At 32.2% G+C, this 14,142-nt stretch overlaps 2 protein-coding genes and 1 pseudogene across 2 annotated transcripts; 1 reads left to right on the top strand and 2 right to left on the bottom strand.

The window, feature by feature from the left end:
- The first annotated feature begins 4,255 nt into the window (after positions 1–4,255).
- Positions 4,256–7,224, top strand: LOC145572615 (zinc finger CCCH domain-containing protein 48-like). Its single transcript, XM_081631571.1, has 8 exons — positions 4,256–5,537; positions 5,635–5,730; positions 5,834–5,923; positions 6,040–6,141; positions 6,274–6,540; positions 6,667–6,726; positions 6,879–6,976; positions 7,071–7,224. The coding sequence occupies exons 1-8, from the start codon at positions 5,001–5,003 to the stop codon at positions 7,222–7,224; spliced, it is 1,404 nt and encodes a 467-aa protein (XP_081487697.1). The 5' UTR covers positions 4,256–5,000.
- Positions 7,225–8,481: 1,257 nt separating this feature from the next.
- On the bottom strand, positions 8,482–9,970 carry LOC145571350 (CASP-like protein 4B3). Its single transcript, XM_081630398.1, has 3 exons — positions 9,720–9,970; positions 9,100–9,235; positions 8,482–8,670 (listed from the first exon to the last, which is right to left on the bottom strand). The coding sequence occupies exons 1-3, from the start codon at positions 9,968–9,970 to the stop codon at positions 8,482–8,484; spliced, it is 576 nt and encodes a 191-aa protein (XP_081486524.1).
- A 1,571-nt stretch (positions 9,971–11,541) lies between these two features.
- Positions 11,542–13,699, bottom strand: LOC145572614 (CASP-like protein 4B3; annotated as a pseudogene).
- Between the last annotated feature and the right edge of the window lie 443 nt (positions 13,700–14,142).

Genomic DNA, 14,142 nt, shown 5'->3' with positions numbered 1-14,142 from the left:
TAAAGTTAGTTTTTGAAGCCTTGCAGTCTCTTGGTGGGCAATGGGTTCAGCAGCGTATGGATACATATCATACACAAAGCGGCTAACATTAGCCGCATTAGTTTCCAAAAATTGACCTTGAGGTCCTACAATGATCAACTTCTCATCATCCTCATAAATACTATTGTTGCAAAGGTTACAAAACCTACGGCTTGTAGAGTAATTGAAGGGCAACACCCACCAGGATGATATCCCCTGATTGGTTAAAAAGGCATTGGCAGAAGCCATGAAATGCCGCAGGTTATCAGAAAAGCTGAGGTAAACCACAACTATCTCCAAGTCACGGTGTTTTGCCTGACATTGTTTATACAACATGTTGATTTTGTTAGTTAATTGGCCATCGCAGCACAGGTACAATCCTCAAGGAGCACAGGTCTTCGAGTTGACAAATAATCATTAGCCTCAATGAGGGTTGAGAAGTGTTCATCAGTAAAGGGAAAAGACTCAACACCATACTCAACGACAAAATCCAAAGATTGTTGCAAAACAATATGGTTAGGATCCAAAACAAGAGCACATGAATCTTGTTGGTCGCCAATAAATTTGGAAAGGCGGTGGTACGAGGCAGAGTCCCATAGAGGGATAGCGAGGCAGGAGGGGAGGCTGGATAAAAAGGAATAAAACACATCATCCTGATCTGATGATATCGAGTTTTTATATTAACAGCTACCACCAACCGACAGTAATTGGACCAGATTGAAGAAGATAAAGCAGATTTAAGGGCCCAGCAAAGTTCTCCATGGTATGTGTAAGATTTAACAGGAAGCCGAAAGCAGCAGATTAGAATGTATTTACCCTTAAGCCTCCTAAGAGTAACTTTATCACCGTTGTTATCAACCAGGAAATCTCGATGCCTGCTCGACAGCAATTTTATTATGTCAACTTTTTTACCAACCCTATAAGGAGGTAATTTTATTGCTGAAGATGGAGATCGGGATTGGGACCGGGATCGAGAACAATTCAAAACCATAGTTTGTTCACCGGACATATCATCATCATCGCTACGAAACACCAAAGAAGAATCACAAGGAAAGTAATCCAATTCCATGGAGAATAGAGATAGAGACTCAATTCCAGTTACTTTTTTTTTCCCTTAATTTACTTATGACGAAAAAGCAATTTTTTATTTTTTTTTATTTTAATGAACAAAAATTAAAAATAGACAAATTGGTAGGGGATTGGGTTGTATATATAGGTGGAGATAAGGCGGCTTCAAATGCATAAGGGGGCGTTTGGTTCACATAATTAAGGTATAAGGTATGGGTTTAGAATGGTTTAAACCCATACCTTATGTTTGTTTTACGATTTTAAGAGTTTCAAACCCATACCTCAAACCCCCAAGGTATGGGGTTTAGAAACCTTGGGGGGTGGGTTTGGCTCATTCCCATACTTTTAGGTACCAAATAAAAGAAAAAAATTGTATTTCATAAGCATACCAAACATATAGTATTAAGAATCAAGTTCCAAACCCATACCACTATAGTTTCATTCCTGATTCCAACCCCATACCAGTTTGCAAACCAAACGCCCCCTAAGAGGTTTAGGGTTGGTATAGATCGGATATGGTTTTCCTTATTATTTATTTATTTATTTTATTTTTTTTAGAGAGGAAGTAGTTATTATCCTCTTCTTTCTTCATTTTCATTTATACGACGCTTCTTCCACTTTTTCGGTTTATTTATACGTCATCTCCTCCGTTCAACATGTATTTCCCTTTTCCGGCGATCTTCAGTTTAAAATTTCAGTTTCTCTCTTTTTCAATTCAATTTAAGGTCTGAATTTCATCTCTCTTAACTTCTTTCTACCCCAATTCAATTAAATTTTAGGTTTGAATTGTAATCCTCTTCCCCAGATTTGAATTTTGGAAGCACTAATTCCTTATTTTGTTGTTTATTAGATGTAAACCTGTGCGATGCACGATTTTTTGTACGTTTTTTTTTATACATAAATCTTTATAAAGAAAAATTGTTAGTTAAACCGTATAATTTTTTAATTAATTACTATTGTCTATTAGAAAAAATAATTTTTTTACTATTTTTATGTAATTTATAATGTAACTTTATCGGTTTTTTTTTTTTGAGGAATGTAACTTTATCGGTTAATCTCAAGAAAATATATATATATTTTTTTTAGTTAAGTCATATAGTACTTCATTCTTTCAAAAAAAAAAAAAAAAATGTCATATAGTACTTCATATTATTTTTTTGGATTTGCTCATTAAATATGGTCACCGTTCATAACATTTCAAGAATTCCTTGATGTTGATCAATTTCTGAAATACACTTCTCTGCCTATAATAGTTGTTGGTATTCTTTTTTTTTTTTTTTAAATAAGAATGAACGTATTTTTTTTGTTTAGTCTTTTTTTTTCTTTTCTTTTTTTTTTTTTTGAAACCAAGTTTGTTTATTCTTAATCTTTCTTATGTAGATATAATAAAAAATTTTGTAACGGATGTGAAAAACAACAAATAAAAATTGCAAAATAAATAAATACATAAATACATATTTACATGGTTCACCAACAACGCATTTACTATGTCCACAGGTAGATATTCGCCTCTCCTCTCCTCTCCTCCTCTCTCCTAGGATTTCTCCAAAATCTTGGTCGTTTAGGCCGAAAATAGTCTAATTTCTTCGGAAATTAGATTGTTTTCGGCCCTTTTCCCTTAATTTTATTTAATTTTGCATTTTAGGTTTCAGTAAATCTACACAAGTAGTGTAGATATTTGTTCGTCTCCCTATGGTGGAGTGTCTCTCTATAGTGGATTCGTTAGTTTTTATTAGTTTAGGGCTTATTTGGCATTGTTTTTTGTTTTCAGTTTTCAGTTTTTTTGAAAACCAAAAACCAAAAACAGGAAACAAGAAAAAGGTGTTTCCACTTTCAGTTGTCAGTTTTCAAAATTATCATGATTTTAATAAGTTTGACTAATTTTTTTATTTATTATATGACATATATCATATGATTTTAAAAAGCAAAAAACCAAAAAACAGAAAACCAAAGTAATGTCAAACGAACCCTTAGTTGTTTGTTTATGTTTAGGGTTTGTTTGTGTATTAAGGTTCATAAAAAAGGTAATTATCTTTGGCCCTATTGTCAGTTCTTTGGTAAAGATTTGTTCGGGATCGCAACGATTGTCAAGTTTTCAAATGCGTTCAGGCGAATTAGATGAGAATCATCCTTACGGCTACGACAAATCGTTAGACCGTCTCTCCGAAAAGGCTGCATATTCCAGCGATGTGTGCGAGAGATGTACCACAGTGCAAGATCTTTTCAACGATATTTGATTCAATTTTATGTATTTGTTAATTTAGATTTCATTTGTAGATGCCGGATGACTTTTTATTAATGAATTAATTTGTTTTAAAAAAAATGTAGATAAAATTAATTTTTTTTTTTTATAATTTCACTTCACCTTAAAAAAAATTATATTAAGTAAAAACAATTTTAGTTCAGTAAAAATAATTTTAGTTCAGGATAAATAATTTCAATTCAGTAAAAATAATTTCAGTTTAGTAAAATTAAGTTCATTTAAGTAAAAATAAGTTCAGTTCAGTAAAAATAATTTCAGTTCAACAAAAATTATTTCAGTTCAGTAAAATTAATTTCAGTTCAGCGAAAATAATTTCAGTGCTATAAAATTAATTTCAGTAAGTAAAAATAATTTTAGTTCAGCGAAAATAATTTTAGTTCAGTAAAAATAATTTCTTTTCAGTAAAAATAAGTTCAATTCATTATAAATAATTTCATCAATTCATTTCAGTAAAAATAATTTCATTTTGGTAAAATTAAGTTCAGTTCAGTAAAATTCAGTAACTATAAAGAATAAATATAATAGAAAACAAATAAAAATAATTTCAATTTAACAAAAATAATTTCAGTTCAGCAAAAATAATTTCAGTTTAGTAAAAATAATTTCAGTCACTAAAAATAATTTAAATTCAGCAAAAATAATTTCATTTCAGCAAAAATGAGGTGAAGTGAACGGGACCTTAATCTTTATATTTTTATTGACTTATAATTTTATAAATATTGTTTAACACTAATCCCTTGTCTAGGTTGGCCCGACCCTAAATCTTGGCAATCAAGGAAAAGGAATAGTAAACAATAAGAAACCTATAAATATAACTAACTGCTTAAAAACAACATTCATATTTTCTGTTTCACCGTCTTTCTCATCAATCATCTCAAACCTTTGATCGCAAAACTAACACCCTTACAATTCTCAATTCAATTTTTCTCATAATCACCGATCGATCAATCCCTTTTCATATAATCATCAATCGATCCATAACTTCAAATCGTGGGTTTTCAGGTTTGCTAACTTTACAATCACAATAACTCGCTTATTACTCGTATTTCTTCTGCAGTATTCTTTAAATTAGGGTTTACGATTATGGGATTGTTCTCTCCGATTACGACAATTTCGATGCTGAATTTTGATTTCTGGTTTTGGTTCTGGCTATATCTAGGGTTTCGATTTCTAGGGTTACGGTATTGGGGATTTTTATGGCTACTTCCATGTTTAGATTTTTAGTTTTAATTTCTAGGGTTCTAGCGTTTCAATTGCAAAAAGGGGGTTTTGATTTTATTCGATTATTGTTACTCGTTTATGGATACGAATCATTGGTTGGTTACAAGATCTGATATTGCATCTCTGATTGGTGAATCGATCAATTTATAAGATGTATTGTATTGATTTGTTCGATTGAATATACACCCAGAAGAGAGTTGTCGATACAATATGCATGTATTATGTCGAATTTGAAATTCGGATCGTTTCGGGTTTTATTCAATTTGCTGAGAAATTGCTGGTGGTTCGGTTGATTTCTTGGACAAGGGTTTTTGCAGTTACAATCTATATCATCAGAAGAGGGGAAATCATACCAAAGACACACCTTTAATTGCTGAAACGGATTATAGTTGCTTGCGATTAGTTATGTTAATGTTTTTTGTTGTCTAGAATGATGGAAACTATCACAAGAAGAGTCACACAGAGACAGAACAGGGCTTCATTCAGCTGGCACCGTCAACCCTCCACTGCTCCTTCCAATGACAAAGTCTGCAAGTCTTGGTTAGCTGGAAACTGCAGAAAAAAATCGTGTCGTTATTTGCACCCAGAGGTCACTGCTGCACCCATCAAGCGCGTTTTGAAATTAGATCGCTCTAGTTTTAAAGAGTCCCATGAGCCAAAAAAGCCGTTGAATGTTAATTGTAAGAGACAGAATGAAGATGGCTCTAATGAGGTTAAAAGGAAGCAGAATGCCTCCTCTAAAAACGAGGTTGCCCAAAGTGATCCTGCAAAGATTGGGAAAAATGATCATTCATGTCAGGCTGCTTCTAATGCTACAAATGGAGATGTTAAGACTGCCCCGCGTACTAAAATATGCGAGTATTGGATAATAGATAGCTGTGTTTATGGTGATCAGTGCAAATATTTGCATTCTTGGTGTTATGGTGATGGATTTTCCCTTGTGGCTCAACTTCAGGGGCATAAGAAGGTATACCACCTGAAAATTGCTCGATTATTAATGTGTATCAACTTTGTATTTGTTCTGACTATCAGTTTTTTGATTTTGCTCACATGAAATTTCTTAGGCTATCACTGGAATTACTCTTCCATCAGGCTCTGATAAGCTTTTCAGCTCTAGTAAAGATGGGACTGTTAGAGCTTGGAATTGCCATACTGGTGAGGTAATCATCATTTTTATCTGCACATTAAACATATATACAGTGTACTCATGAGTTTAGGGCGAGGATAGATCATTAAACAACTTGATTATTTTGGTCGATGCAGTGTATTGGTGTTGTTGATATGGGTGTTCCGGTTGAATGTCTGATAAGTGAAGGACCATGGGTGCTTGCTGGTTTAACTGATGCAATCAAGGTAATTTGATGAAACATTGTTATGGCCTCAAACTATGTGGCTTTCCTTATCTTTGTCTTGAGTTGACTTGTGCATCCATAACTGATTTGTTCTGGTTTTATTTGGTCTTGTTTTAGGTTTGGAACATTCAGACGAATGCTGAATTTACTTTAAGTGGACCAGCTGGACAAGTATATGCTATGGTTGCGGTTGATGGATTGCTATTTGCCGGGGTTAATGTAAATACTTATCTGCTTTAAACTTGGGACTTTAATTTGGGACTTTGGGTTCATTTTCTTCTGTTTGCAGCTGTTTATCTATTAAATTCCTGTTATTTATGTTTTACTGATTTATTTGGTTCTGTATTGTAGGATGGCTCGATATTGGTGTGGAAATTTAATTCTGAAGCTGCTATGTTTGAAACTGTAGCACCACTGAAGGGTCATACTAATGCTGTGGTTTCATTGATTTATGGGGCTAAAAGACTTTATTCTGGTTCAATGGATAACACAGTAAAGGTTTGGGACCTGGAGACTATGCAATGCATCCACACCCTCGCTAAGCACTCTGAGGTTGTGATGTCCGTGCTTTGTTGGGAGCAATTTCTGCTTTCTTGCTCTTTGGACCAGACATTAAAGGTAGATATACTTCACTCTAGCTCTTTAAGTTTTAGTAAAGTATTTTATAAATATGACGGCTTCTTGTAGCAATTTAAGTATTTTTCTTTGCATTCTAAGCAATTCTGTACACCTTTCAATATGCAGGTTTGGGCTGCCACTGAAGCAGGAGAACTAGAGGTCACTTATGAACACAAGGAGGAGCATGTATGTCATCTCTATACAATTTTCTGCATGATTTTTCGATGTGTCTAATAATTAACTTAACAATTCAATTTTAGAGTTGCCCCTCATTAGTTTCATTTTACTTTTGATGTTTCTGTCAACAAACATCTTACCCAACTGCATCTTCCTTGCAGGGTATTCTCTGTTTGCGTGGTATGCATGATCCAGCAAATAAACCAATTTTGCTTTCCTCGTGCAATGACAACACCGTTCGTCTATATGACCTGCCATCGTGAGTATCTACACTAGTTTGATTTTTTATTTTATTTTTCATTCCAAGTGATGCCTTGCTTATTGCTCACAATTTCTGGGTGCCATTGCTGCAGCTTTGCTGAGAGAGGCAAAATATTTGCGAAACAAGAAGTCAGGGCTATTGAGATCGGCCCTGGAGGGCTTTTCTTCACTGGTGATGGAACCGGGTTGTGTTCAGTTTGGAAATGTTCAAGTGACTCAACTGCAACACCTCCTGAAGCTTCTTAATTTGAGCAGTTCAGTTAATAATTATGCAAATCAGTTTTGAAAATAGAAGTAATTGTGTAATCTTCCCAATTTAATGTAACACATTGTTACAGACCTCTCTCCATTTATAATATATATGAAATTCTTTTTTAACAAAGTACGGAGTACAAGACGACAGCAGGTACAAATCCAGTGAGGTTGCCAAATTGAAAGAGTAATATCTAGAGCTAAAGTGGCACATCTTACGGTCTTACCTATATATTATGCGAGACCCATGAATTAAAGAGAATTAAGTCTTACATCTCGCATATCTATTTAAGAGGGATTGCTGGTAAAATATGTTTAGCAAGGGACTCCCTCCGTTTCAGAATGATGTTCTTTTTTCGTAAATTGTGGAACGGAGGAAGTAGTAATGTTGGTTATGTATATGTGTTTCTCTTTGTAGGAAACAAAGATTTACGTTAATATTATTCTTTATTAAGCAGTATATATTCAAGAATAATAAATAAAAAGTGTTGTATGTGATCATTATCTAACTTACCGTTGATTGTAATTGTAATTGTATCCGTCATAACCATGTAATCAAATTTGGTTAGTAACGTAAATTATAATGAAGATGATATACGTTTAAACTATTGGAATGCATGCACCTTAATTATGAACATGTAAGGGGAATTACGAGGTTATATTTTAACTATAACTACTTTTATTGTGGTATGAAACTTCGTACTATCATTATTTTATGCGCTTGCATAATTACGTCACTATATAAGTGGCACAAGTTTTTCTTTTTTGCTAGTTTGGGTAGCTTCTTAACTAGGAACGCTTTGTGGACATATGAGAAAAGGAAAAGTCATTCAATGCATAATATAATAATATTAATCGAAGTCAAGTAATTTGTTAAAGTGGGTCAAGTGAGTCTATTGTCAGGAATTATATATATATATATATATATATATATATATATATATATATATATATATATATATATATATATATATATATATATATATATATATATATATATATATATTTATTGACGAAGCTGCAAATAAAGTAGACAATAATTGTACGTAGTATAACATAGGCACATAAAAGTTACAAATTGATCAACCCTACAAAGAAAAACATGTTTTCTATCTAAAAAAATTAATTAGAACAAATGGAAAAGCACAATTCAAAGAAATAATGATTAATGAAAGTACGAAATAACCATTAATGTAAAACCTTGATCGATCAATATTTTCTTATTTAGTTGAGAAAGAGTTATGAATGAGTTTAAAGATTAGCGAATAAACGATACGAAGATAAGAGTGCCGCAGGTGCCAAAAAAATAAATGCCAAAACAGACATGCTAACGGATGCTGCCACAAGTTGTAAGCCTGAGTTTGTGTAAAAATCATTGCTTAATGAGATGGACATTGTTGCCCCTGCTGATCCTGATGAAAATATCATGTATGCTAAAAACTGCAAGATTACCAAACCAAATATAAATAGCCATCCATTATAAACATTTAAACAAAAATTACTACACCTAACAATGTTTTATCAACAAATATTTGCTAGGAAGGTCTAAATATTATATTTTGTATATATGTAGTTAGTTTGTATATCATGACAAATATATAACAGATACATAGCTACCTTATTGCCACATAATACGAAGTACTTCAATAGTAAATTAGTATATAATAGTATCACATTTTTAGTTTAAATTATAGTTTCGACATGGTATGAATTTGTTATTTTGTAGGAAGCAATGTGCTTATTATTAATACAATACTCAAATTACCTCAATTTTTCTACTTCAAAATTAAATGATTTTTTTCAGAAATAACAAAATTGTGTATGTGATTATTAATTCTGCAAAAGAAAAAGAAAAGGGATAATATTGACCTGATCTCCGCAAAAGTCAATCCAAATTGCAATCTTGGGTGAAATCACATCCTTTTTGGTGCGAAGTTCATGACCTTTTATCCCAACTTGCACTGCTGTATATACCATCACAATAATAGCTATACCAAGCACATAACTGCAACACAAAATTAAAAATAGGTTTCATATCGATCAATACCATATATAGTATATATTCTTAATACGTCGTATATTGTACTGAGTATTATGTATATATGTGATCAAGATCAACTATATATACTCGCACAAAGTCTTATATGTGGTTGGCCACACGGTGTTCCCATCTATCATGAGGGTTACTTCGTTAGTATAATAGGGGTCGTTCAGTTTTACAAGAGTTTCTTCGACACTGTTATGAGGGTTACTCCAATATTATAGGGGTTACTCAATCAATGTTATAGGGGTTACTTTGTTCTTTTTAAAGTGGCCACATGATGTGGCCAACCACACACAAGACGCAATTAGCTATATATATAAGTCAACGCATGAGAGTATGGAGGAAGGTAATTAAGAGAATTGAACGAACTCCCCACTCTGAAGCACAAGTAAATGACTATAGCAGTACGTACTAGAAGTTTGACTAGAGAAACAAGTTAAAATACCTGAACCCTGAATATAAATAGAAGTCAGTGACAGCAACCATAAGAATGAAAGAGAGGAGAGAAACGGCCAAAGCACATGCCCTAAAAATAAATGCCCATAACTTTAACCGATCACCCTTCATTTTCTTCCCATCTGAAGATCCCGCCGGCCCGGTGTTTGCTTCCGGCCTCACTCCAGCTCCGCCCTCGACATCATTTCCCGGAGGCCGTGGAAGGGTTCCAGCCGCTTCTTTCTCTGGTTGTTGTTGCATTTTGTACAAAATAAAATAAGTGGTTTGGAGAGAAATGTGATATTATGTTCAAGCACTTCTACGTACACTAGTTTTCTTATATAAGTACTAAGTATATATTGTATGTATTCAACTATTTTATATGGTTAACACATAATAAATTTATTGTCAATGAAACTAAGATATGAAGTTCATTGACTAATCACCCATTAATGGTGCAAAAAGGCTGTCTTTAAGTATCTAAGCACGTGAATAGTGGTGAATCTGTAAATCTTGATGATTACGGACGACTTTAAACGTAGACTTAATTAATTTATAAAGCTTAATTGTGAAGGGACGATATATCTAGAATTCTTTGACAATTATATTGTACATAGTGTGGTATAATATATTTATTTATTTGTAAGGTTGTTAGTTCGTTGAATTTATTATATTATGGTGTATTTAAATGAACAATAGAATGTCAAGCATTAACAACTCATGCTCATACATATTGCATAACGGTTTGGCTAAGACTAAAACTCAAACAAATTAATCATGTCATTGCATGCGATTATTTAAGCTACTTGAAGTATAATACTTGACAAATAATTCCAAGGGCGCAATTGGTGCATAATACTAATGATATAGCAAAAACAAAATTACCTTGATAACAGAAATTAAATCAAATATTCTCTTGATCAAATTTGAATTATTGTAACATAAAAAATATTTATGTAACATACAAGAATTTTAAGGGTATATATTAAATAAATGTAAAATAAAAAAAAGTTACATAAGTCATCGTTAATAAATCTAAACATTATGAATCTGTGCATAAAACTAGTTAGCAACTAAGCTTAAAGCTAGCTAATAGATAATGTTGTTGAATCCTACTATTCAATTCATATAATACTTTGAACTAGCACTTAATTTTGCATTTGCATTTAAGCTAAGTGACAAACAACCATCCTGGAGAAACACTACAAGAATATAGCCCAAAGTGGGGATGGATTTCATTTCTCTAACAAAGGGCCAAGTAAATTATGTCTTTTATTTTTATAAACCATTAACTAGGGCACATATAACTTGCCATATTATGTTTCTATTATTCTATAAAAGAGGACAAAAAAAGGATATTGTCATTGCCACATGTGAAAAATGTAATATTGTAGCAAAAACTTTAAAATAAAATATTTAGTGTCTATTGATGATATTACTGATGCTGATTACTACTGCTGATCATGCTTTTGGTGCTTTTGCCAGCGCTGGCACAAGCACCAAAAGCATGATCAGCATCAGTAATATCATCAATAGTGTCATAATAACAAACTTTGCCGGTGTGGCACAAGCACCAAAAGCATGATCAGCAGTAGGAATCAGCATCAGTAATATCATCAACAGTGTCATAATAAAAATTAAATTAAATTAAATAATTCATACAACTTGGAACCTTTCAAGGCCCTCAAAACCATTATAATTAAACCAACTCAATTCAAATTCCAAACACTCAATTTAAGCTAAAACAATTAAAAGCAATAAATTTTGCAAATAAAATAATTAAAATATGTAAAAAGGGCTTGTAAAATCCAAAATAATATGAAGAATTACATTTATAAATTTGCAAATAAACGGTATGCAGATAAGAATGCCGCAGGTGCAAAAAAATAAATGCCAAAATAGACATGCTGACGGATGCTGCCACAACTTGTAAGGTTACATTTGTATTATTTCCATTATTGCTTACAAACATGGATAATGTTGCCCCCGATGTACCTGATGAAAATATCATGTACGCCAAAAGCTGCAATTCACAATTACCAAACATAGTATTATAAATTGTCCATTTATTGATATTTAAACCAAACATTATACTTTTTAATTAAACAAAAAAATTATACACCAAATAATTATTTGAGCTGCCTGTTGTTCTCAATAGGTTTTTAAGTGGGAAGGGCTCAAATTCATACTTTATACTTGTATATACTTAGGATATGTTATAATTATGTGATTTTAACTTTTTTTAATTTACTTGAATTTATTTGAACTTATTAAAACTTATTAATTACAGCTTACTTAAGTTATGATCAAAAGTAAATTAAATTAAGAGTAATTCTTATCAACTCTTATTAGAATTTATTTTTCTTTGAATTTATATTATCTGTAACATAAAATATAGCAAACATCTCATTAGCACATGATTTATCCTTCAATGAACTATTTGATTTTTCGATGATAACTAACATTATCTTTGACGAAAATCCTATTTTAATTTTATAGTATTTAATAAGATACAATATCACATTATTAGTTCGGTTTAAAGTTTCAACATGGTATATTTCATAGTATTATGACTGTACATGCAAAAGATATATATTACTATTACAAATTACTACAAGTACTTGTATTAATTTGTCACTCTTAAATTTCAATGACAAAATAAATATATAGTGTATGTGGCTATTAATCTTTATTATATAAGTCAAGGGGCGTGGTAGTGGTTTCCACCTAAAATACCGGTAAATGTCCTTATTAATCTTCTGAAATTGGCGGTTTATATAAATTTAGAAATCTAAAGCATGCATCGTGTGTATATAGATCTAGTTGTTATTATGCATGGAAATTAAGTAAGCTATTGCAATATCAAATATAATTGCAAATTTTTTTTTTTTTAAAAGAAAAAAAAAACATAATATTGACCTGACCTCCGCAAAAGTCGAGCCAAAGTGCAACATTGGGTGGAATCACATCCTTTTTGGTGCGAAGTTCGTGACCTTTTATCCCAACTTGCACTGTTGTATACACCATCACAATAATAGCTATCCCTAGCACATAACTATACCAAAGAGAAGAAAAAAAAAATAAAAAAGCTTCATATTAATACACCTCATACCTAGCACATAACTATACCAGAGAGAAGAAAAAAAAAAAAGCTTCATATTTATGCACTAGTACTATTTTAAACCCCTTATATAAATGGAAGTGATGTCGGCCTAAAACTTTAGGTTAATGAAAAATACGGTTAAACCACTGTACTATTTTAAAACATTTTACTTAATAACACTAGTACATAATTAACTATATACAAAGTAAAATGTTAAAATTTTATAGAGTATAAAATATATTCTTGGGCTTCAACTATCAACTTAAGCTTTTGATTGAGTTGGTCCTCTAACATGGTATCAAAGTCAACATGACATAGAGGTCACAAGTTATAATCTCATCCACCCCTCCTTTAAAGTGGAATTAATTCACCCCAGGTATAGGAGGGCTAGGGCCTTTCATATGAAGGAGACTGATAGAGTATAAAACATATTTCTATACCTCAACCAACAGTTTAAGCTTTTGGTTAATTTGATTTACTAACAAAATTAAATACAAATTAAAAGAAACATAGAGAGTACATACTACATAGGACTATAGGGGTACGTACAATGATATTGTAGTAAATTCACGTTGTCAAAATAAAAAAAAAAAAAAAAAAAAATATTGTAGTAAATGAGTGTAGTATGCTAGATTTTTGACGTGAGAGACAAGTTAATACCTTAACGCTGAAAATAGATAGAATTCAGGCACAATAACAATAAGGATGAAAGAGAGGAAAGAAACGGTCATAGCACATGTCCTAAAAATAAAAGCCCACAGCTTCATCCCATCACCTTTCAATAACTTCTTCCCGCCGTCTGAATAATATTCCATCGACACGGTGTTTATATCTTCCGGCCTAACTCTAGCCCCGCCCTCGACATCGTTATCTTGAGGCCTAGGCATTTTGCTTGTACGTACAAAATATTAGAAGAGGTTTAGGGAGAATGGAGAAATTTAATGTGATGTTTTGTTCAAGAACTTCTACGTTCACTATTTTTCTTAGCTTAGAGATAATTTGTATCCACCTTAGTCACCTATTTATATGGTTAAAAAGTTAAGGACAATGTAATTATTTAAGCTATATATTAGTTTATGGAATAATTAACCATCTATTGAGCAAAAGGTTGTCATTCATTCTTCCATTCCATCGGCTTTTGCAGTTATTTCTCCTAGTGTGTGGCATTCCCGCTTAGGTCATCCAGGAAATGCAATTCTTAGTTCTTTGCGTAGTAGCAAACTCATAAATTGTAATAAGGCTCAAAAACATGTTTATCATTCTTGTTCTTTGGGAAAATCAATAAGAACGCCTTTTTACGATTCTTTGTCTCATACTATTATGCCATTTG

Source organism: Chenopodium album, chromosome 12 (assembly GCF_948465745.1).
Source record: "Chenopodium album chromosome 12, dcCheAlbu1.1, whole genome shotgun sequence".
Lineage (NCBI taxonomy): Eukaryota > Viridiplantae > Streptophyta > Magnoliopsida > Caryophyllales > Amaranthaceae > Chenopodium > Chenopodium album.
The sequence above is the reverse complement of the archived record's forward strand: the minus strand, read 5'-3'. Positions and strand labels throughout refer to the sequence as shown.